General features: G+C 30.3%; 4 protein-coding genes across 10 annotated transcripts in view; 2 read left to right on the top strand and 2 right to left on the bottom strand.

Annotated features, from left to right (window-relative positions):
* Positions 1 to 2493: 2493 nt before the first annotated feature.
* LOC129607578 (major heat shock 70 kDa protein Ba-like) lies at positions 2494 to 4615 on the bottom strand. The gene has a single exon (XM_055518657.1). The coding sequence runs from the start codon at positions 4511 to 4513 to the stop codon at positions 2597 to 2599; it is 1917 nt and encodes a 638-aa protein (XP_055374632.1). The 5' UTR covers positions 4514 to 4615; the 3' UTR covers positions 2494 to 2596.
* Positions 4616 to 8268: 3653 nt separating this feature from the next.
* LOC129607233 (major heat shock 70 kDa protein Ba) lies at positions 8269 to 10295 on the top strand. 7 transcript variants are annotated; one of them, XM_055518067.1, is made up of 2 exons: positions 8269 to 10190; positions 10233 to 10282. In XM_055518067.1, the coding sequence occupies exons 1-2, from the start codon at positions 8366 to 8368 to the stop codon at positions 10280 to 10282; spliced, it is 1875 nt and encodes a 624-aa protein (XP_055374042.1). In that variant the 5' UTR covers positions 8269 to 8365. The 7 variants fall into 7 exon arrangements, with proteins under 7 accessions (XP_055374042.1, XP_055374041.1, XP_055374044.1 ...); XM_055518066.1 differs by having other exon boundaries at positions 10230 to 10282; XM_055518069.1 differs by having other exon boundaries at positions 8269 to 10193; positions 10245 to 10282.
* Positions 10296 to 13850: 3555 nt separating this feature from the next.
* LOC129607594 (heat shock protein 23-like) lies at positions 13851 to 14695 on the top strand. Its single transcript, XM_055518692.1, has one exon. The coding sequence runs from the start codon at positions 13945 to 13947 to the stop codon at positions 14545 to 14547; it is 603 nt and encodes a 200-aa protein (XP_055374667.1). The 5' UTR covers positions 13851 to 13944; the 3' UTR covers positions 14548 to 14695.
* Positions 14696 to 15810: 1115 nt separating this feature from the next.
* Positions 15811 to 23499, bottom strand: part of LOC129607587 (acetyl-CoA carboxylase) — a 34658-nt gene continuing 26969 nt past the window's right edge. The window contains exons 7-16 of the mRNA XM_055518682.1: positions 20530 to 23474; positions 20303 to 20474; positions 19965 to 20236; positions 18386 to 19910; positions 18066 to 18330; positions 17812 to 18005; positions 17341 to 17751; positions 16873 to 17214; positions 16673 to 16807; positions 15811 to 16609 (exon numbers count right to left, since the gene is read on the bottom strand). Coding sequence (XP_055374657.1) covers positions 16478 to 16609; positions 16673 to 16807; positions 16873 to 17214; positions 17341 to 17751; positions 17812 to 18005; positions 18066 to 18330; positions 18386 to 19910; positions 19965 to 20236; positions 20303 to 20474; positions 20530 to 23474 — 6393 coding nt within the window. The 3' untranslated portion in view covers positions 15811 to 16477. The remainder of the gene's footprint in view (positions 16610 to 16672; positions 16808 to 16872; positions 17215 to 17340; positions 17752 to 17811; positions 18006 to 18065; positions 18331 to 18385; positions 19911 to 19964; positions 20237 to 20302; positions 20475 to 20529; positions 23475 to 23499) is intronic.

The raw sequence follows: 23499 nt of genomic DNA, 5'->3' as shown, positions 1-23499 counted from the left end.
TGCGTCAGTTCACCGTTGGGTGTCTGATGTTATAGTTAAAACATCTAGTAATAAGCTTACAACGAAAAACTGATGGTTGGCCCTAGGCCAGTTTTAGTTCAAATATAGAAAAAAAAAAAAAAAAAAAAATCAGTCCGAATGTTTTACTTTGTATTTGGTATTCGAAAATCCGTTCTAAATCTGTTTTTATAAAAAAAAGTGCAACACAAAATTTTTTTATTTTGGTGAATTAAAAATTGTTACGTTACATCAATAGTTTTTGGTTGAAAGAATCCCAGAACTTATTGTCGTTTACTTTCGACTAAATTTTTTTTTTCAATAAATTTTGTAGGAGAAGCGAAGAACTAAGAAGTAGAATAAAGAAGATATTACATAAAATTACAAAAGTATGTAAATTTTATGGTTTTATGTAACCTAAGAGTCTTGTACTTATCACTGTATATAAATGTTCTATAATATTTTTTAACTCCATATCTTTAGTATAGAGATGGGTTATATTCATTTTCACAGTTCTAAGTTAGAGCTGCAGTTGCGGTGCGTTTTTTTTTAAAGCACTAAGTTCTAGTTTGTAGTTTTTCGAAATTTCTTCTACAATATTTTCAGTAATAAATTTGTACTAGTTTGTTGTGTTTTGCTTTTAACAATATAACGCCTTGCTTGTTTTGTGAATTGTTTGTTTTAGCAGTTGTTATTAATATGGTTTTTTATTGGCAGTACTATTTTATTAATTTTATAGGTAGCTGCAAGTGTATCAGAACTGCAATTACTAATTGGATCCATATTTCTTTGCGACTTTTCTCTAACATGAAAATGTTTGAATTTCAGTGGGCAAAAAAGAAAGTACTTGTTGTTAAATAATAATAATATAATATCATAATAACTTATTTAATAATAAGTGCTGTCTTTTATATGTTAAATACTTACTACATTTCTGTGCACCGTTACGGTACTAAGCTGGTACTAAGAGTACTACTCTTGCTTGGATACAGCATTAATCTTATCAAACTTGTTGTTTATTTTCCAATAAAATTTTAGAATATATTTTGCAATTTGCTAATTTCATCAAATATTCTAATATGTGCTCTTAATTAATTTTGTTGTTTGCTAATTTGTAATTCACTTTAGTTTACAAAATTATTATTGATAACTAATACTCTTTCTAAAATCCTAATTATCAACGGAGTAATTTGACAGTTTGTACTACACAGAAAAATCTCGTGTAGCTTCATTGTAATATACTATATATATTTATACTATGAAAATTACATGAAATGAGCAATAAAGCTTTTCAGACTATAGAAGTAAAATATTTTTGTTTATTTTTCTACTTGTTAGTTCGAAAACATTTGAAAAATGCCACAAGAATAATTAAAAAATAAGATCAAATGCGTATGGGAATTATTGAATAAATTTTAAAAATTCCGATAGATGACGATTCTAATCTGAAGAAATCTTCAAGAGTATAATTCGTTAGCATCAAAAAAATACATTATAAAAATATTCACTTGCAATACAGATGGCTTTCTTTATGGTCTTAAATTTTAGTATTAATCTTGACATTACAAAAAATCAAAAAAGTATTTCTTTCAGCCGTGGTAGTAATGCTAACATTAAGTGGTAAGTTTAATATTATTGATAATGTTTAATTAAAATTTTAGCAAAAGAGTCGTGAGGAAACCTGTTTGGTACGTTACTATTTAAAATTATGACGAAAAAAAAGAAAATAGGTACACCGATATGATGCTTACTCAAATTACACAGAAAAATCGAAATGGAGTGTCGAATTCTGAATGTTTTACAGCCAGTATTATAAGTTTGGGGTTTTTAAACTGAGATTTATTGGTTCCTTTGTAGTTTTGAATCAATTTTGGATACAGAAAAGCAATTTTTTAGCATGATATTAATATTTGCAACTGACATAGTTTTGAATATATATTTGCAATTTAATATGAATAGGTTTTCTATTGAATTTAACTCGCATTCGCAATTAAATTCCTTCGAGTGAAGTTTTCCTATTCAATGGGACTTTTTCAAGCGATTTCGATTCTTTTAAACTTTATGATTCTTGTAGAGCTTGGTTCTGAATATAAACTACATTCCGATTTTATTAACTGTTTTCGAATAAGTTAAATAAATGAATATCTTGGGATTCACAGTTAAATAATGATGTTATGATAATTAATCCAAATGTATAGAGCAAATCTCGTTAGATCAATATGTTCTTTTCCGTCTTTTGCTCAACAACATCACCAGATTTCCATATTCTTTGCTCTGATACCAGTAATTAATAAATGCGTAAATTTGAATTAAAGCTAGATTAATTTAAATGAAGCAAGAAAATATGGAAAACCAAAATTATTTCAAATCAAATCAATACAATTTTATTCCAAATTTTTTTATTTATGTAATTATTGTAAACCTAATACATATAATGTACACTTATATTTATTCACAGCATAATATTGCAATTATAAAATATCAAACATAATATATGTATGTATAATACATTTTTAGCTTTAAAAAAAGTTTTATAAAATCATAAATATTTTTTTGGTAACTTTAAACTTTTTAAAATCAAAATTAATTATTTACTAGCTTAATCTACTTCCTCTACTGAGGGTCCTGATCTTGAACCTCCAAAACCACCTGATTGTCCACCACAACTGCCTGCTTGTGTCTGTGAGCTACCTTGATGTAATTTTGTCATTATTGGACCACAGACTTTACTAAGTTCTTTCATTTTATCCTCATATTCTTCTCTTTCGGCTAAAGAGTTATTATCCAACCACTTGACTGTTTCCTCACACCATTTTGTTACTTCTTCTTTATCTGATTTTGTTAATTTATCTCCAGCTTGTTCAACTGCTTGTTTAACACTAAATACATATCCTTCTAAACTATTGCGGGCAGTAATTTTTTGACGTTGCTTCTCATCTTCTTCTTGATATCGTTCGGCTTCTGAAACCATTCTGTCTATTTCTGCTTGAGATAATCGTCCTTTATCATTCTTGATTGTGATATTTTTCTCTTTACCAGTACTCATTTCTTTAGCAGAAACAGTTAATATACCATTTGCATCCATATCAAACGTTACATCAATTTTTGGTACTCCTCTTGGTGCTGGTGGTATACCAGATAAATCAAAGTTTCCTAGCAAATTGTTGTCTTTTGTCATTGCTCTTTCTCCTTCAAATACTTGAATATTAACACCAGGTTGATTGTCTGAGTATGTAGAAAAAGTTTTTGTTTGTTTGCATGGAATTCTTGTATTTCTTTCGATTATCTTTGTCATTACTCCACCAGCTGTTTCAATACCAAGAGAAAGTGGTGCAACATCTACTAAAAGTACATCTTGTATTTTGGAATCTTTACTGCCTGTTAGAATGGCTGCTTGGATTGCTGCTCCATAAGCAACAGCTTCATCAGGATTAATTGATAAATTTAATGATTTGCCATTGAAGAATTGTTGTAAAAGATTTTGAACTTTTGGAATTCGGGTTGATCCTCCAACCAACACAATATCGTGAATTTGTCCTTTATCCATTTTTGCATCAGTCAATGCCTTTTCAACTGGTTGTAATGTTGATCTGAATAAATCTGCACAAAGTTCTTCAAATCGTGCGCGAGATATTTTCGTGTAAAAATCAACACCTTCAAATAGAGCATCAATTTCTATTGAAGCTTCAGTGCTTGATGAAAGAGTTCGTTTTGCTCGTTCAGCGGCGGTTCGCAAACGACGCAAGGCTCTTGGATTTGAACGGAGCTCTTTCTTATATTTTCTCTTAAATTCTTCTGCGAAATGGTTGACCAATCTATTATCAAAATCTTCTCCACCTAAATGTGTATCTCCAGCTGTAGCTCTTACTTCAAATAGAGATCCTTCATCAATTGTTAAAATTGAGACGTCAAATGTTCCACCACCCAAATCAAAGATTAATACATTTTTCTCACCAGATAAATTTTTATCTAATCCATACGCTAAAGCGGCAGCTGTTGGCTCATTAATTATTCTGAGAACATTTAAGCCCGCTATGGCACCAGCATCTTTTGTGGCTTGTCTTTGAGAATCGTTGAAATATGCTGGCACAGTAATTACAGCATCTTTAACAGTTTCGCCAAGGTAGGCTTCTGCAGTTTCTTTCATTTTAGTTAAAACCATTGAACTAATTTCTTCTGGTGAAAATCGTTTTGTTTCTCCTTTGAATTCTGCACAAATTTTTGGTTTCCCATTGTCGCTAACTACTTTGAATGGCCAATGTTTGACGTCTTCTTGAATTTTAGGATCATTGTATTTTCGTCCAATTAATCTTTTGGCATCAAAAATTGTATTTTGGGGATTCATTGCAACTTGATTCTTAGCTGCATCTCCAATTAAACGCTCAGAATCTGTAAATGCAACATAGCTTGGTGTTGTTCTATTTCCTTGGTCGTTAGCAATGATTTCCACTTTTCCGTGTTGAAAAACTCCAACACAGGAGTATGTTGTTCCTAAATCAATTCCAACTGCTGACATCTTGTATTTTTTTAATTTGTATTTTCTCTTTTCAATATAACAATCACTTAAATTTGAAGAAATTTTCAAAACTCTTTGTAATGTTTTGATTTTAATGTTTTCGCTTGTGTTTTTAATTCAATACTGAATCGAGTTGAACGATGTACGGGTTTATATATGATTTTATAAAATTAAAGAAATTTCCAGATATTGAAAGAGAAATTTCTAGATCTTTCAAGATATTTCTTAAGCATTCAATAAAATAACAGATATAAAGAATTTTCTGTTAATAAAATTATGGTTTTATATTTTTGTTGAGTAAGAAGGAGACGAAAAATCACAAAATCTGTTAATGAAAATTTCTGTTAACTGTGAAGAATTTTTGGGATCTCCTATACTTAGTCCTAACAGATGTGGCAAAATAACAGTAACAGAGTTCATCCAGTTCATTCATTGAGTAATGATTTACATAACATTCAACATTGCAAAGCTCACGACCTTTTTCTAACATAAAGCCATTTTCATACAAAAAAATTATCAAAAGTTGTTTTGCCTTGATCACTTTCCCATTCTCTCATCTTTTGTTCTTTCTTCTCATTAAAATTAGAAAACGGAATTGTTGTTGCTATTGGTTCTAATTTATTATTTATAACCATTTGAATAAAACAGAGATAAAGAAAAATATTGCAAATAAAAAACTCAAAATGTGATATCGTGGTTCGTGAGATCATAATTCATAGAGATATGTATACATTTTTTTCTCTTTCATAATGAAATGAGTGATAATAATATATTTCATATTTTATGTAATTGTATGTACATATTAATATTAATATAATTGGACATTTCATATTTAATTACACAAAATTAATTACATAAACAAACAAACATTAACATTATCTTATTTTCCCTTTATGTGTGAGTTGGAAATATTTTAATTCATGTAAGGAAGAGCTAAAGAAACTAAAATTGCAAGTATATAAAAGTGAGTGAACTAAATATTAATATTTATTTTAGAACATCTTTGATTCAATTTTATCAGGTCCAAACTACCTATCTATCTATCTGGTGTTTACTTAACATTCTAAGGCGCATAATTAATACCTTACCTCATCTTATTCAAATAAGTATATACTTTTTCTGCTCTAATAATACATATACCAAAAATAAGATTTTACGTCAACTTTCCTTTTTGATTTTTTGTTCATATCAAAAATAAAACGAATATCTATGACTCGTTTGAAAATAGAGTTGAGTGGAGTTACTTAGTTTCTTGAAAACTTATTAAAAATCTGTACGCATTATGTAGATACATACTAAATAAAATAATACGAGTACAAGTTTCTGAAATGAAAGGACATATTTTGTAGATGTATGCATTATGAGTAAGTAAAGAAGTAAAGTTGACGTAAAATCTTATTTTTGGTATATGTATTATTAGAGCAGAAAAAGTATATACTTATTTGAATAAGATGAGGTAAGGTATTAATTATGCGCCTTAGAATGTTAAGTAAACACCAGATAGATAGATAGGTAGTTTGGACCTGATAAAATTGAATCAAAGATGTTCTAAAATAAATATTAATATTTAGTTCACTCACTTTTATATACTTGCAATTTTAGTTTCTTTAGCTCTTCCTTACATGAATTAAAATATTTCCAACTCACACATAAAGGGAAAATAAGATAATGTTAATGTTTGTTTGTTTATGTAATTAATTTTGTGTAATTAAATATGAAATGTCCAATTATATTAATATTAATATGTACATACAATTACATAAAATATGAAATATATTATTATCACTCATTTCATTATGAAAGAGAAAAAAATGTATACATATCTCTATGAATTATGATCTCACGAACCACGATATCACATTTTGAGTTTTTTATTTGCAATATTTTTCTTTATCTCTGTTTTATTCAAATGGTTATAAATAATAAATTAGAACCAATAGCAACAACAATTCCGTTTTCTAATTTTAATGAGAAGAAAGAACAAAAGATGAGAGAATGGGAAAGTGATCAAGGCAAAACAACTTTTGATAATTTTTTTGTATGAAAATGGCTTTATGTTAGAAAAAGGTCGTGAGCTTTGCAATGTTGAATGTTATGTAAATCATTACTCAATGAATGAACTGGATGAACTCTGTTACTGTTATTTTGCCACATCTGTTAGGACTAAGTATAGGAGATCCATTTGGATCTATGATTTATCAAGAATTTTCCGATTAAAGTATTTGCTTTAAAGAAATTAAATGTTACTGTAAAATTAAATTTTCTCTGCTCTTTTATTCTCTATATTTCCACAGAACTGTTTAAAATTCTGTAGAATTCTCAGATTAAATCCAATATTTTTGAATTTTTGGCTTTTACAGAAACATGAATTTTCATTTATAAAATTATAATTACACTCGTTTGTATATGAATACATGAGTATGTTAGCAATAAATTAATAACATTGTACAAAAATTATTGAGTTATTTTGTTTCTTTTTTACAGGTTTGTAATTTTGTTATTAAAAATAACAAAGGTAGCTAGGTATTTTAAAATATTAAAAAATTCATCATTTTAATCCGGGGTTTTTTCTATCAGGACATGGCAAGTTATAAATGCAGTATTGCCTAAAATCTTAAGCGCTTTCCGATGCAAGAAAATTTTTAACTTTTCCAGTTGTTTTAATAAAAACAAATATTTTAATAAACAAAATAGAAAAAATTCTGGAACAATCTGTTAGTTATAACGTTTTTTCAAGGATACGTTATAACTAACAGATTGTTCCAGAAATTTTTCTGATAAAGTTAGATATTAACAGTTATTCTCAGTATTAGAAAACTGACTAAGGGAGCGTTGAAATATAGTACAATATGCAATTTTATGCACTTTTGAAAGAAAATTTAATCGTATTTTAGTCGAAATAACAAAAATGTATGTAGATATCTTGTTCTGACAGAAAACCCAGGCAATTATACAAGATACAAAATTTGCACAAAATTAACAAAACGAGGAAAAGAGAATTGAAAATATAATTTAGTTCACAGGAAATTCCATGCGAAAAATACGATATTGTACCAATAAGCCATTTCTGAATCTCCCGAGATTTACTGATTCAAATTTTTACAATTGCATTAAAGGGATTAAATGGAAATCTTTGAATAAAGCTGAAAACTCGTTTAAAAATTTTTTCTAGAAGTGTCCAAAAATACATACATATGTATATGTATGTATATAATAAAAGGGATAACAATTTCTCAAAATTATGACTTTGTGGTAAAAACACATTTGAGCAAATCGAGATTTTTAGTTAAATTAGAAAGCTATTCATGCCCCTTGAATAAAATAAATTCCAACAGAAAATATTAATTAAAAAAATTTTTAATTTTTCTGATAACGAAATGCCAAAACATCATTCTAACATAATATTTGCAAATATGATAATATGATAATGATATATTGATTTTTTTAATTTAACAAAAACTACTCTTTCGACCAATAAAAAATAAATAATAATTATGTCACTGTAAACTCGTAACATTCTCTACCAACAATTTAAACAGCTAACAGAAGTTTTCTCTTTTATCTATTCTTGTACTTTACATTTATTAACAGAAATGTTTTTATGCTGTTATTTCATTTAAGGTTTACATAACATCTTGAATAATCTAGAAAAATAACCTACATTTTCCAGAAATTTCTTTAATTTTATAAAATCATATATAAACCCGTACATCGTTCAATTCGATTCAGTATTGAATTAAAAAAACAAGCGAAAACATTAAAATCAAAACATTATAAAGAGTTTTGAAAATTTCTTCAAATTTAAGTGATTATTATATTGAAAAGAGAAAATACAAAGTAAAAAAATACAAAATGCCAGCAGTTGGAATTGATTTAGGAACAACATACTCCTGTGTTGGAGTTTTTCAACACGGAAAAGTGGAAATCATTGCTAACGACCAGGGAAATAGAACAACACCAAGCTATGTTGCATTTACAGATTCTGAGCGTTTAATTGGAGATGCAGCTAAGAATCAAGTTGCAATGAATCCCAAAAATACAATTTTTGATGCCAAAAGATTAATTGGAAGAAAATACAATGATCCTAAAATTCAAGAAGACGCCAAACATTGGCCATTCAAAGTAGTTAGCGACAATGGGAAACCAAAAATTTGTGCAGAATTCAAAGGAGAAACAAAACGATTTTCACCAGAAGAAATTAGTTCAATGGTTTTAACTAAAATGAAAGAAACTGCAGAAGCATACCTTGGCGAAACTGTTAAAGATGCTGTAATTACTGTGCCAGCATATTTCAACGATTCTCAAAGACAAGCCACAAAAGATGCTGGTGCCATAGCGGGCTTAAATGTTCTCAGAATAATTAATGAGCCAACAGCTGCCGCTTTAGCGTATGGATTAGATAAAAATTTATCTGGTGAAAAAAATGTGTTAATCTTTGATTTGGGTGGTGGAACATTTGATGTCTCAATTTTAACAATTGATGAAGGATCTTTATTTGAAGTAAGAGCTACGGCTGGAGATACACATTTAGGTGGAGAAGATTTTGATAATAGATTGGTCAACCATTTCGCAGAAGAATTTAAGAGAAAATATAAGAAAGATCTCCGTTCAAATCCAAGAGCCTTGCGTCGTTTGAGAACCGCCGCTGAACGAGCAAAACGAACTCTTTCATCAAGCACTGAAGCTTCAATAGAAATTGATGCTCTGTTTGAAGGTGTTGATTTCTACACGAAAATATCTCGTGCAAGATTTGAAGAACTTTGTGCAGATTTATTCAGATCAACATTACATCCAGTTGAGAAGGCATTAAATGATGCAAAAATGGATAAAGGTCAAATTCACGATATTGTGTTGGTTGGAGGATCAACCCGAATTCCAAAAGTTCAAAATCTTTTACAACAATTCTTCAATGGCAAATCATTAAATTTATCAATTAATCCTGATGAAGCTGTTGCTTATGGAGCAGCAATCCAAGCAGCCATTCTAACAGGCAGTAAAGATTCCAAAATACAAGATGTACTTTTAGTAGATGTTGCACCACTTTCTCTTGGTATTGAAACAGCTGGTGGAGTAATGACAAAAATAATCGAAAGAAACACAAGAATTCCATGCAAACAAACACAAACTTTCTCTACATACTCAGATAACCAACCCGGAGTTAGCATTCAAGTATTTGAAGGAGAAAGAGCAATGACAAAAGACAACAATTTGCTAGGAAACTTTGATTTATCTGGTATACCACCAGCACCAAGAGGGGTACCAAAAATTGATGTAACATTTGATATGGATGCAAATGGTATATTAACTGTTTCTGCTAAAGAAATGAGTACTGGTAAAGAGAAAAATATTACAATCAAGAATGATAAAGGACGATTATCTCAAGCAGAAATAGACAGAATGGTTTCAGAAGCCGAACGATATCAAGAAGAAGATGAGAAGCAACGTCAAAAAATTACTGCCCGCAATAGTTTAGAAGGATATGTATTTAGTGTTAAACAAGCAGTTGAACAAGCTGGAGATAAATTAACGAAATCAGATAAAGACCAAGTAATGCAATGGTGTGATGAAACAGTCAAGTGGTTGGATAATAACACTTTAGCTGAAAAAGAAGAATATGAGGATAAAATGAAAGAACTTAGTAAAGTTTGTAGTCCAATCATGACAAAATTGCATCAAGGTAGTTCACAGACGCAAGCAGGCGGTTGTGGTACGCAAGCAGGTGGTTTTGGAGGTTCAAGATCAGGACCAACAGTAGAAGAAGTAGACTAATTTAACAATGCGCTTAACTTTACTATTCCGTTAATTTATTGAATAACTAAATTGTATTAAATTAGACAATGATTTTGTTATTAGATAAATTTTTAAAAGACTGTAAAAATTTAGTTAGAAAATATGTATTAAATTAATTAAACTTCCTATAATTGTTAAAATGTTTATAATTTATAATTTTAGCATATTAAGTTATTGTAGAAATTAGAAGTATGTGTTTAAAAATAAATTTTAATTAAAAAAACAAATGTTCACTGGTATTTATTTTAAAAATAGAAAGTCTTTTGAGTTTTGGACACCCTTAGCTTAAAATCTAGTGGGGGACAATAAAGCGCCTTTTTACAACTATTCCATAAATTTATTTGTACATGAGATGACCGTATTTTAACTTTGTATGAGCAAAATTATGGGTGACTTTGCTTGTGCAGCAGTTTTAATTCATTAATTCCAAATTCATTGTATGTAAACATTGTAAATACTCAACATTGGCATTGTATGCATAAACTTCAAGTATTGTTTTAGTTTTGCATTACCTACGAGAGTTACATAAGTTTTCTTAGCTCACCTTTAATTTCCAAAAGATTTTAATAAGTTCACTATACGTTCTTTTTATAGTAAACTTTTCCTTACAAAACGTACTTCGAAATAAAACCCAGTACTATCAACTAAAAGTCTTACAAAAGCAAGTAAAACTATCTGAACTCGCCACATGCATACCTATTTCGTACGAAGTCCAAACTTCATTGATTTTGTTTGCGAACACTATTAGCAATGTATCAAGATGGTGCTAGCCGCAAAATGGGACTCAAGTAAAACTCCAGTGAACTCAACTCCTTTGGCTTTGCTGTAATCACGTAGTTCATTCCAATTTTCAGCGAATTTCGCATTCTCTAGTTAACGTAATTGAAAGTATTAGAAAAGTAAGTTACTTAAAAGCTACTCTCTAGTTAGTTAAAAGTATTTTTATGCTATGAAATTTGGTTTTTATATCCCGGTTTCCTCTAACATAAAATAGATGTTATACAAATTAAATTTCCAGGCTTTCACACGTGTTCATACGTATAGACATCCATACAGCAAAATAGTTGATAGATCCTTCATAGAACAAGTCCAATTTTAAAATTTTCAGGCTCAAAATTGCCACTCGTATTTTACTTTTCTGGAATATTTTTGAATTTTCTAGAATCTAGATTCTATAACGGATGAAAATAATGTCGAAAAATATAAAAATTTTCTGTCCACTAAATACACAGAAAATAATTTCTGTGTTCTTATAATAAACACCATTACATTTTTGGTATTTTATCCTTACTCTGTTCTAGATTTATTAAAATATGTAAGTATAGTTGAAATCAAAAGTGCATTACAAAATTAGCATTACAACAATTTAATATAAACAAAATTTAATCTGTAATAATTCGAAATAACAGCACTACCACTAACAGATTTCACATTAGCAAAAATTGGATCTCCTATACTTAGTCCTAACAGATGTGGCAAAATAACAGTAACAGAGTTCATCCAGTTCATTCATTGAGTAATGATTTACATAACATTCAACATTGCAAAGCTCACGACCTTTTTCTAACATAAAGCCATTTTCATACAAAAAAATTATCAAAAGTTGTTTTGCCTTGATCACTTTCCCATTCTCTCATCTTTTGTTCTTTCTTCTCATTAAAATTAGAAAACGGAATTGTTGTTGCTATTGGTTCTAATTTATTATTTATAACCATTTGAATAAAACAGAGATAAAGAAAAATATTGCAAATAAAAAACTCAAAATGTGATATCGTGGTTCGTGAGATCATAATTCATAGAGATATGTATACATTTTTTTCTCTTTCATAATGAAATGAGTGATAATAATATATTTCATATTTTATGTAATTGTATGTACATATTAATATTAATATAATTGGACATTTCATATTTAATTACACAAAATTAATTACATAAACAAACAAACATTAACATTATCTTATTTTCCCTTTATGTGTGAGTTGGAAATATTTTAATTCATGTAAGGAAGAGCTAAAGAAACTAAAATTGCAAGTATATAAAAGTGAGTGAACTAAATATTAATATTTATTTTAGAACATCTTTGATTCAATTTTATCAGGTCCAAACTACCTATCTATCTATCTGGTGTTTACTTAACATTCTAAGGCGCATAATTAATACCTTACCTCATCTTATTCAAATAAGTATATACTTTTTCTGCTCTAATAATACATATACCAAAAATAAGATTTTACGTCAACTTTCCTTTTTGATTTTTTGTTCATATCAAAAATAAAACGAATATCTATGACTCGTTTGAAAATAGAGTTGAGTGGAGTTACTTAGTTTCTTGAAAACTTATTAAAAATCTGTACGCATTATGTAGATACATACTAAATAAAATAATACGAGTACAAGTTTCTGAAATGAAAGGACATATTTTGTAGATGTATGCATTATGAGTAAGTAAAGAAGTAAAGTTGACGTAAAATCTTATTTTTGGTATATGTATTATTAGAGCAGAAAAAGTATATACTTATTTGAATAAGATGAGGTAAGGTATTAATTATGCGCCTTAGAATGTTAAGTAAACACCAGATAGATAGATAGGTAGTTTGGACCTGATAAAATTGAATCAAAGATGTTCTAAAATAAATATTAATATTTAGTTCACTCACTTTTATATACTTGCAATTTTAGTTTCTTTAGCTCTTCCTTACATGAATTAAAATATTTCCAACTCACACATAAAGGGAAAATAAGATAATGTTAATGTTTGTTTGTTTATGTAATTAATTTTGTGTAATTAAATATGAAATGTCCAATTATATTAATATTAATATGTACATACAATTACATAAAATATGAAATATATTATTATCACTCATTTCATTATGAAAGAGAAAAAAATGTATACATATCTCTATGAATTATGATCTCACGAACCACGATATCACATTTTGAGTTTTTTATTTGCAATATTTTTCTTTATCTCTGTTTTATTCAAATGGTTATAAATAATAAATTAGAACCAATAGCAACAACAATTCCGTTTTCTAATTTTAATGAGAAGAAAGAACAAAAGATGAGAGAATGGGAAAGTGATCAAGGCAAAACAACTTTTGATAATTTTTTTGTATGAAAATGGCTTTATGTTAGAAAAAGGTCGTGAGCTTTGCAATGTTGAATGTTATGTAAATCATTACTCAATGAATGAACTGGATGAACTCTGTTACTGTTATTTTGCCACATCTGTTAGGACTAAGTATAGGAGATCCAGGATATCCATCATAGATCCAAATGCAAGTCTGTAATATAACAGAATGTCTTAAATCATAACAGAAGTAAATTTAACAGATTAAAAGAATTTCATTTTACGTAAAATGTATGTTTTTGTAAAATTGTTTCTGTTATCGAAAATTAATATTTTTCTGTTAAAAAGAAAAATGCATAGATTGTGTGCTAGTTCTCAAATTTTCTAGAAGAGTCCTAATATAATCCAATTAAACACAACCTCAAATTTTTAAACTATATAAACAGAGCTGCTTTGAAAAATAGAGTCATATTTAGAATAAATTTTAAAGAGAGAAGATATCTCGCTAAAAGACTAAAATTAAAAAAGGAAATTTAATCATTGAAATAAAAAAAGAACTATAAAAATGTCAATTCTACCATTATTGTATGCAGAATCATTTGGATATCCACATTTAGATCCGTGGGAACTTAAACAACATTGTCCACGTCGACGTCAAGCTTCACCATGGAATCAATTTGGTTTAAATATTTCTCCATCTGAAATTCATTTACTATCTTCTATTCCATCTGTTTTATTGAATGACAAAGGTATTTTGTCACCAAGAAATAAAGCAGAATCACTTCAGACTAGTGCTGTAGGTAAAGATGGATTTCAAGTTCATATGGATGTACAACAATTTAAGCCAAGTGAAATATGTGTTAAAACTATTGATAATTTTGTTGTGGTAGAAGCTAAACATGAGGAAAGGCAAGATGAACATGGTTTTATTTCACGACATTTTGTTCGGAAATATAAATTACCAACTGGATACGATGCTAATTTAGTAACATCAACATTATCTTCAGATGGAGTATTAACTATTAAAGCTCCAACACCATCTAAACTAGAAGATAATAATGTGAGAATTGTACAAATTCAACAAACTGGTCCGGCTCATCTTAACATTAAAGAAAATAAAAATGATGAAAAAGAAGCAGAAGAGCAAAAAGAGAATGGGGAAAAATAAATAAAAATGTAAAACTACCAAAAATTTTAAATCTAATCATTTTAAAAGATCTGAAATCAATGACTGTGTAACTGTATTTAATTTTAATAATGTACTATTAATTAATGTTTATTTTTAATGATTTAAATAATAAAATTTAATTAATTATATTTAATGCATATGTATTTCTTATGAATAAATAATTTTCCCAATGGGATTTTAACAATTATCCCATATAGAATTTCCAAAAAATAAGGTGACTGAAGGATTTAAGAAATTTATAGGGATGGGCAAGAACCAGATGAGAGTCCTCACCTGTATTTTGACGGGTCACTGCAGGTTTAGGGGACACCTCAGTCGGTTGGGCCTGGAAAGTGAGAATACTTGCAGTTTCTGTGGGGAGTACGGTGAGACCTCGATGCACCTCCTGGAGGAGTGTGATGGTCTTGCTCATAGGGGGAGGGAAGTGCTGGGCTTTTGCTCTAACGGTGGCGGAGTTACGGCCTCACAAGTTGCTTGAGTTCATCAGGAGGGTGGGTCTCGAGCGTGTGTTGTAGGGCATGCCCCGCACTCGGATTGGGGCGCAAAATAGATCCTTATACGTAGTCGCGGTGCACTGTTGCCCCCGTTGTACAAATCTATAATCTACAGCGACTGACTTAAATCGGCTACCAGTAAAAGTCATCAAAAAAACTTACACTTGTGGTTGTAACTTATTTTGTTAATCAAAATTATAAATTACATTTTATAAAAGATTATTAATTATATCTTTTTAAAAATTTTATTTTAACATAAGTTTATTCAATAATCAAAAAAAAATTTACAATTATTATACATACATATACATAATAATATATATTACAATAAATTTACATATATAAAATAATTAATATTTTTATAAATTTCTAAATACTATGTATACATAATGCAAATTTTGAAAAAAAAAAGGGTAACAAAGGAACCAGGATTAAACAAATAAGAAAAAAAATGTCTAATATTAATTTTACATTCACCACCTGAAATTTAGTTATAATATGAGAAAAAATTGTAATTCAAAGATTTTAAATGATTTTTTGTTATTTTATATAACAAGTTGCTTGTGTTATTGTTGCCGAATACCAAAACGGCAAATTTAAACTTTAATTATTAAATTTAAAATATAATATTGTAAAAGATTTATAGTAATGTGCTAAATAACAGAAAATCTCTAGTATATTGATATAGAGTATAAGGAAAATCTAAATTCGTTTTGAATTTTAAAATATTGAATTCTTAAATATTAGCAGTCAAGCTTAGAATTATTACTTCAACTACTTTATAACCATGCAATTAAGTCTAGAATCAGTTTAAGGGCAAATTACTTTGTTGAATTCAAAAATTATTTTGTTAATTTAAGATAATATTAATTTGGAGTAAAATTTTTCAATTTTCCCTTTTCTCATATGAAAAAACTCTTTGTTACTTATTAAATTTTTAAATAATTATTAAACAGGAAACTTTCTAAAATTAACTAAAATTCAGGTTTTATTTTAAACATATTTTTATTATGTGTTTAATTATCTAAAACATAAATATATATATAAATATATACATATTTTATTAAAAATAATAACAGCAGTGATTTTTTTGATTTTTCCATAATTCTTACAATGAAATTATTTAAATATTTTTGTATTTTATTATTTTTATAACTTTTTTAAAAAGTTCGACATAATATTTTTTTTTTTCAATTTTTTTTTGTATTTTCAAAAACAAATACTCTTCTTTTAACGGTTAGAAACTTCTTAAAAAATAACTAATTTACGTTTTGTTCTGTACCATAGCAAATTAATAAAGTCTTAAACTTGTAGAAATGTTTTTAAATTATTCCTTGCTAATTTTATAAGTGTATTTATAAAAAAAAAAAAAATAAAAAAAGAACTAAATTATTTTAAAAATGATTCCATTTTAATCATCCCTGAATATTTGATTCATTTTTTTCAAGTTCTAGTCTAGATAAAGTTTGTACGACAACACTACGATTTACTGGTGAGAGTGATTGACAAAGTCCTACCACTGCATCTAAAGCTACTTCAGGACATTCCTATAAAATAAATTTTTTATAGTAATATAAAAATTTCACTATTCAGAAAAAAAAAAAAATTACTTGTAACATGTTGTGAATTTGAGATATGACGGCATCTTGTTTAACTGCATTAATATTAGCTGAGATAGTAGAATCGGATCCATTTTGTTCAACATACCATGTAACCATTTCATTATTTTTATCCCATAAATAGGCCTTAAAATATAAAAAATTATTAATATTTTGTTATGTTTTCTTTTTTTTTACTTTAAAAAACTTACATTCTCGGTTCCTTTATCTTCGACAAACCATCTTCTTAACATTGATTTAGCTTGACCAACAGATAAATTATTTTGTGCTTTTAACAATTTTTTAATATAAGAATCTTCAAGAATATTTCTTCTCAATCTCCAATATAAAGATTCTCTCGAAGTTCGCCATGGAACTATTTCACTAATACAACTTTTTTCAAGCATTCTTTCGGGTGTGTCATGTAAATCAGCAAAATGAACAGCTACAGTATGGTAAACATGAAGAAGAGAATTTGTTCTGCTTTTTATTTTTTCTTCAATTTCAGTACATTTTATTTTATCGGTGCCAGCTGCTTCCAGGTCTTTTCTTAACTGAAAAACAACATAAAAATAAGCAATTGCTAAAAACAATTTTAATATTTATTCATGTAATTTGTAAAATATATGCAAAGAGCATCAATATTTAGGCGGTTTGTTGTAATATAATTGCATACGTACACTAACAACTACCGGATCCAGCCTATTGATTGTTTTAACTAAATCTTTTTCTTTATATTTGATTTCGACTGTTCCCTCTGGTTCTAAAACACCGGCTCTTGCTTCTGGATCTGCGCATGTCTCGATATACCGCGGATTTATTAGAGGATCCAATACAGCCCAAGCACCACCTCTCAATTCTGCATTTGGTGGTAAGTAGATAATTATGGGCTGCTTATATTCTCTTAAACCATCAACAATGTATGCCCCAAATTTAACTATTTGTTCATACATATCTTTTTGTCCACCAGAAAAACCTCTCCAATTAGCAAACACAACTAAGGGCAACCCTTCTCGGTCAAAGTCTTTGATTGCTTGGGCGGTTTTGTATGATGAATCGGGATACCATACTTGACCAGCTTGTTGTAATGTCTAATAAAAATAGGAAATATAAAATTTTTTTACAAGTTTCATGAAATTATTTGAATTTACTTTAGCTTCAGAATCTAGATTAGCTGGATCGGCAGGCATTGTTACTTCAACTGTGCGAGTTTCTACTGCGATAACACCTACAGGAATGCCTCCAAGTCTAGCTCTACCAGTAACTACAGTTTGAGCCCAAGGCTCCATAATTTCATTCCAACTGCCCCGATCGAAAAATCCACTTTCCCATTCACCGGAATTAACTAAATATTTATTATTTTTATTAGTTTTATTTTTGGAAAACTTTATTTTTTATTTCTTGCCTGGATTAGGACGACCCGCTAACATCCACCTTGGATCATATGGAGATTTTGTTGGAATAAAGCCAATCGGGCGATTTATTGGATCATTTGGTATAACTATTGGGAGATCACAGCCGCCATAACTTGGAATGTATGATAACCACTGCAAAATTGTATAAACACCGTCCAAATCTGCAGCTTCAGTCTTATGAGAAACACCATTATTGTACATGATTTGAACGCCTCCTAATTGGTTATTTGATGCATAAACTTTTCGTCCCAATAACTAAAAATATATATTTATTTAGTTGAAATAAAACTTGTCAAAAAGTATTAATGACCTTATTTAAAGCTGCATAACCGGTTAAAATTATATGAGAATTATCAATTTGAATTACTCTCTGACCTAAACGCACCAAATATGATCCGATACCAATAGTACGACACGATACCATAGAAATTGTTACCACTTCATCATACGCTCTGGAAGTTTCTCCAGCAATTAAGCCGGCATACCTTAAGTTTTCAACACCTAATCCATCATCTTTTCCAATAATATCAGTGATTTTATAACGCTCTTCACCTTCGTCTTCTATAAGAATAGTTCTAACAGAATTCAAATGAGCGACATTACTATAGTCTTCTGCTGTCAAATAAAGATATTTAAAGCCCTTATCTGGTTCCTCGGGATCTTCCCATGCAACTTTAAACATAGATTTTAATTCTTCGGCAAGACCCATGCGAGCCCCACTATTAGCTGATATGTATATTCTGGGTACTTTACGTTCTCTAGCTAATTCTGAAGCTTTACTAAATAAAATGTCTTCTTGAATACCGAACGAGCCAATGAAGAAAGTTAAGTCATTCGCAATAACAATAATTTCTCTACCATTCGGATATTCTGGAGTTGATAAAATGATTCTCCAAGCCACCATACCAATATTGTTTTCGCCAGGCAAACGTTGCATTTCTTGTAAGGTGTCTCCATCTAGAACAAGTTCTACACATTCTAATAAAATTTTTTCTGGTATTCTAATATCAACAGACGGTCTTGCTTTTGAAAATTCTTTCCAATGACGCTCTGTCATTTGCCTAAACATATCAGGAATATCATAAACGTATGTGGTACCATTTGATTGGGCTTGGAATCTTTTTTGTTGCAAATAATCTTTTGTAACATATGGTGTGGAAATTGGATGGTTATGAAGTGGTCCATGTTTTTCGCCATATGCCATAAACTTAATTACTCCGCTTTCTTTATCTGTTACTTCAGTATACATTGCAATATCTAAAAAATAACCCGAATCATTGGCTATACATAAACGGATTGCTTGTGTGGGAGATTGGGGTGATTGTCTTATTAACATCTTTAACTCGGCTTGAAGGACACGCAACTTCCATAATCTGGGACCGTATCTCATAACCATCTTCGTAACGGATTCTTCAATTTTTGCTGGATCCATTATAACGGTGGGAACAAAGTTCAAAAATATGTGATTGCAATCAGTTCGCTTTGCTTCTGGGTGCGAAAAAGCGACTTCCAATTCATCCATTGCTTCTAAAAGGACACGTTCTCCTTCATTTTGTAAGTATTCAAACGAGGCTTCTTTTGTAATTAAATCTGAATGCCGAATGATCGACCGTATGAAAAATCTGTAATCAGTTACTTCTTGTCCTTTGGCTACTTTAGCTTTGCCTAAATACAAATGCATCTTTTGATTAGCTGTGGGTAAAGCCTCTAAATTATATGTTCGCATTCTATTAAGTTCTAACTGGAATGCGCAAGCAGGCTCTAAATGGCGATAGATACGATCTTCAGTGTAATTATCTCTTGCGCGAAATGTGAAAAATTTGGGGAATTGCCGTCTAAAAAAAATTGTAAAGTAAGATTTTTTAAAAAATTTATACTTTCAAATTTACTTTTTTAAAGCTGCAAAGGTTATTCTGCGAACACGTCTGCTAGCTAATTCTTCCCTATGTTGTAAGCAGAAAGCGCCAAATTTATTAGCCATTTGTAAATCGTCCATTTCTCCAGTGTCCCTAACAGCTACGCTTAATATATGAATTGGTTCAGTTGATTTTGCTTCTTCTGCTGCGTTTGCCCGAGAAACTGGATCAGATAGTGAAACATTGATTGAAGTGCTGAGTCTTCCATCTGACATTGAATCAGCTGCTTCAACTGCTTCAAGAACCTAAATTTGAAAAAAGCGCAATTTTAAAGGGCTTTCTCTAATTCATGATTATATAAGCAGTAGTACTTTAGTGTTAACAAAAGCTGGAGACGCAAAATCTTCTAATAAATCCAAAATTTCATCAGAGTATTGTTCAAAATGATCAAAAGATTCAAATGCCGCCATGCAACCAGTACGCATAAAGCTACTTGTAACAATAGTTTCTTCAGCTCCATCCTGAGGTAGTTTAAAGAACAGTCTGCAATGATAGTTTTAAGCAACAACTTATTTGAAAGCTTTATGAAGAACTTTACCTGTTTGGGTGAGCGGTAGGCAAAACGAATTGGAAATGAACTAAAGGCACTTCACCTGACAATTCCAAATGTTGTAAGCAAGTTAATTCATATGATGTGTAAGCACGTCTCACATAAACTTCAAGCGCTGCATTACATACAGCTCGATTACTGTGATAAAAGAAATCGTGCAATATATCAAATATCGATGTTTCAGAAAGAATTAATCGCTGTAGATTTTCAGGATGAAAATCATGGCCGTACATATCCACAGCAGACAAGAAGATGGACTCCATTTGATTATGTCTCAGTTCGTAAGCCGGTTGGTGAGCTGCAATTAAAACTTGCCGAGCTCTTAGTGCTACTCTTGAATGTTCGGCCCTATTCAAAGAAGTAAGTTCACTCAATGTAGCTGCAAGCTCGTCAGTTAAACCCGGTTCATTTGCCCATAAATGGTCTATTAGCAACGTGACTAACAAATTTTTTTTGGAAACTTGACTATGTGAAAAAATTGTATTTACTACGTTTTTCATATCATCTTTATGTTTTTCTCGAATAGCAGCAACGCACTTGTCGTAATGACCATGTTGGAATTGTGATTCAACATCATAGTATTGTCTTAAAAGTTCGTGTACTGCAGCCTTCATGCGACCTCTTATACCATTGCGATATCGTTGAACTAACTGTACAATACTCTGAGTTGTTAAGAAGAATACGTCACGGTCAGCCCGTTTTTGTAGAGTAGCTGCATGTGAATCAATTACACTAGCTATTTGTTGGGATGGAAATTGCGCCAAAACACTTGTTATATTCCTTTCGTAAAGTGTCATTAATTTTCTAATTTTCTTTTCAACAGATAAAGGTATTCTACCGGATATTGAAGCAATTATTTCCTGAAGTTCTAATAAAGGTAGGGATGGATCACGTAAACTTTGCATAAATTTTTCGATGATTTCGCGTAATCTTGGTGCGTTGTATGGATCTGGTAAGCAATAACCACCAAGAGTATTCTCTAATATGGTTTTATACGAATTGTGAACTCGATTCAATTTTTCCGGAATTGGAGGATTTTCGCTAGGTGGGAACGGCTTTTTATAGGGTTGCGCCTTTGTTACTAATGAAGGATCATCAAGCTCTAAATGACCAAGAAGTGCGCCAGGATCCAGAACTGCACCTGGACGTCTTACGAATGAAACGGTACCTGCCTCTTGCGATGTTAGTGTCATTACCATTTTCATGACTTCAATTTCGGCATAAGGTTGACCTTTGTTAACATGGGCTCCATCTTCAACTAGTAAATTTATTAATTTTCCAGCTGATGGACTTAAAAGAAGCGATGGATCATTTTCCTTTTCAAATACGCATGTTTGATTTCCAATAACAATACGATAACGATCGACCTCTTCTTTCATATAAGTTGTATAACTTGCTCCTTCCATTGACAAAAGCATGCCACCATCGGAAAGTCGATGAACCTCAAGTTCTTTAAATGAATTATTCATAACTAAAAAGTATGTGTTTGGTCCACTTTTTGCCGCTTGTACTTTGTATCTTATTCCATTGTTAATGAGTTCCACATCAATGACATTAGTTAAAGTATTTGCAGCTTGAATTTGGCCTTTTTCCATAGATGTTTGAAAACTTGTGAATGCATCTGAAATTTGACGATCTGCAATATGAAGTGCCCCACAAACAACACCCAATAAAATATCGGGTTTTTCTGATTGAACTCGTTCAGCAATCAATGCGTCCAACCAAGCTGTATCAATACTATTTTCTAAAAATCGGTTAGTTTCCAACAAAGTAATCAAATATTCAACAGTAGTCCTAAAGTCACCACGAATTGATAATTCTTTTAAAGCAATAACCAAATTTTCACGAGCCTGTTGACGATTTTCGCCCCAAGAGAAACAATGACCAAATTGTGAATCAGCGAATTCATGTAAGCCACCAGATGCAGCAACGCTAAAATACCCCCATACATTCTTACTTGAACGGAAGTTTAATTCCTGCACTGTTCCAGAACTAGGTTTAAAACCTTCATCAGGATTTTCAGATGTAATACGTGCTGCAATTACATGACCCCATGGTCTTGGTTTATTAGGTGGATTTTCAAAATCAATTACTGATGAACCCCAAGGAGATTCTCCATATAATAATCTAATATCTTTTATTCGATATAAAGGAATACCCATACCAATTTGTAACTGACATGCTGGTAAATTAACATCAGCAACCATTTCTGTACAAGGATGCTCCACTTGTAAACGTGGATTTAATTCCAAGAAGAAATACTTTCCTTCCGAATCATATAAATATTCAACAGTGCCAGCACTTACATAACCAACCATTTTAGCTAAACGAACTGCAGCCTTTTCCATATCTTCAAAAACTTCTGGTTGTGCAACAATAGCTGGTGCCTCTTCAATAATTTTTTGATGACGACGTTGTATTGAACAATCACGACCAAATAAACTAATTGCATTCCCATATTGATCAGCTAAAAGCTGTACTTCTAAATGCCTAGCACCACGTGCCAATTTCATAACAAATATTGGTGAACCAGGAACTTCAGCTTGTACTTGACGAAAAAGACCAGGAAATTCATCAGCCATATCTACACGACGGATACCTTTACCACCACCACCTTCAGATGCTTTTATCATTACCGGATAACCAATTTTATTTGCTGCATTTAAACCTTGTTCAACTGATGTAACACAACCGCGACCAAAAAGTTCACTTGAAATTTTTATTTTTTTACCACTATACTGTGCTTTTAATTCAGATCCAGACCATGGAAGTGTTGGAATTTCAGCAGTTTGTGCAACTATTGATGATGCTACTTTATCACCAAGTGCCCACATAGCACGTTCTGGTGGTCCCAAGAAAACAATACCTTCTTTATGTAAAAGTTCTGGTAATTTAGGATTTTCAGATGCATGACCCCAACCAGCCCAAACAGCCTAAAAAATTAGAATTAAAAAAATT

This window comes from Condylostylus longicornis, unplaced genomic scaffold, assembly GCF_029603195.1.
Source record: "Condylostylus longicornis isolate FDR11 unplaced genomic scaffold, ASM2960319v2 ptg000027l, whole genome shotgun sequence".
Classification (NCBI taxonomy): Eukaryota; Metazoa; Arthropoda; class Insecta; order Diptera; family Dolichopodidae; genus Condylostylus; species Condylostylus longicornis.
Note: the sequence above shows the minus strand (reverse complement) of the source record. Positions and strands in the feature narration are given on the sequence as shown.

Excerpts from the sequence above, each read along its gene's own strand:
- LOC129607578 (XM_055518657.1), bottom strand. The coding sequence starts at position 4,513 with ATGTCAGCAGTTGGAATTGATTTAGGAACAACATACTCCTGTGTTGGA.
- LOC129607233 (XM_055518063.1), top strand. The coding sequence starts at position 8,366 with ATGCCAGCAGTTGGAATTGATTTAGGAACAACATACTCCTGTGTTGGA.
- LOC129607594 (XM_055518692.1), top strand. The coding sequence starts at position 13,945 with ATGTCAATTCTACCATTATTGTATGCAGAATCATTTGGATATCCACAT.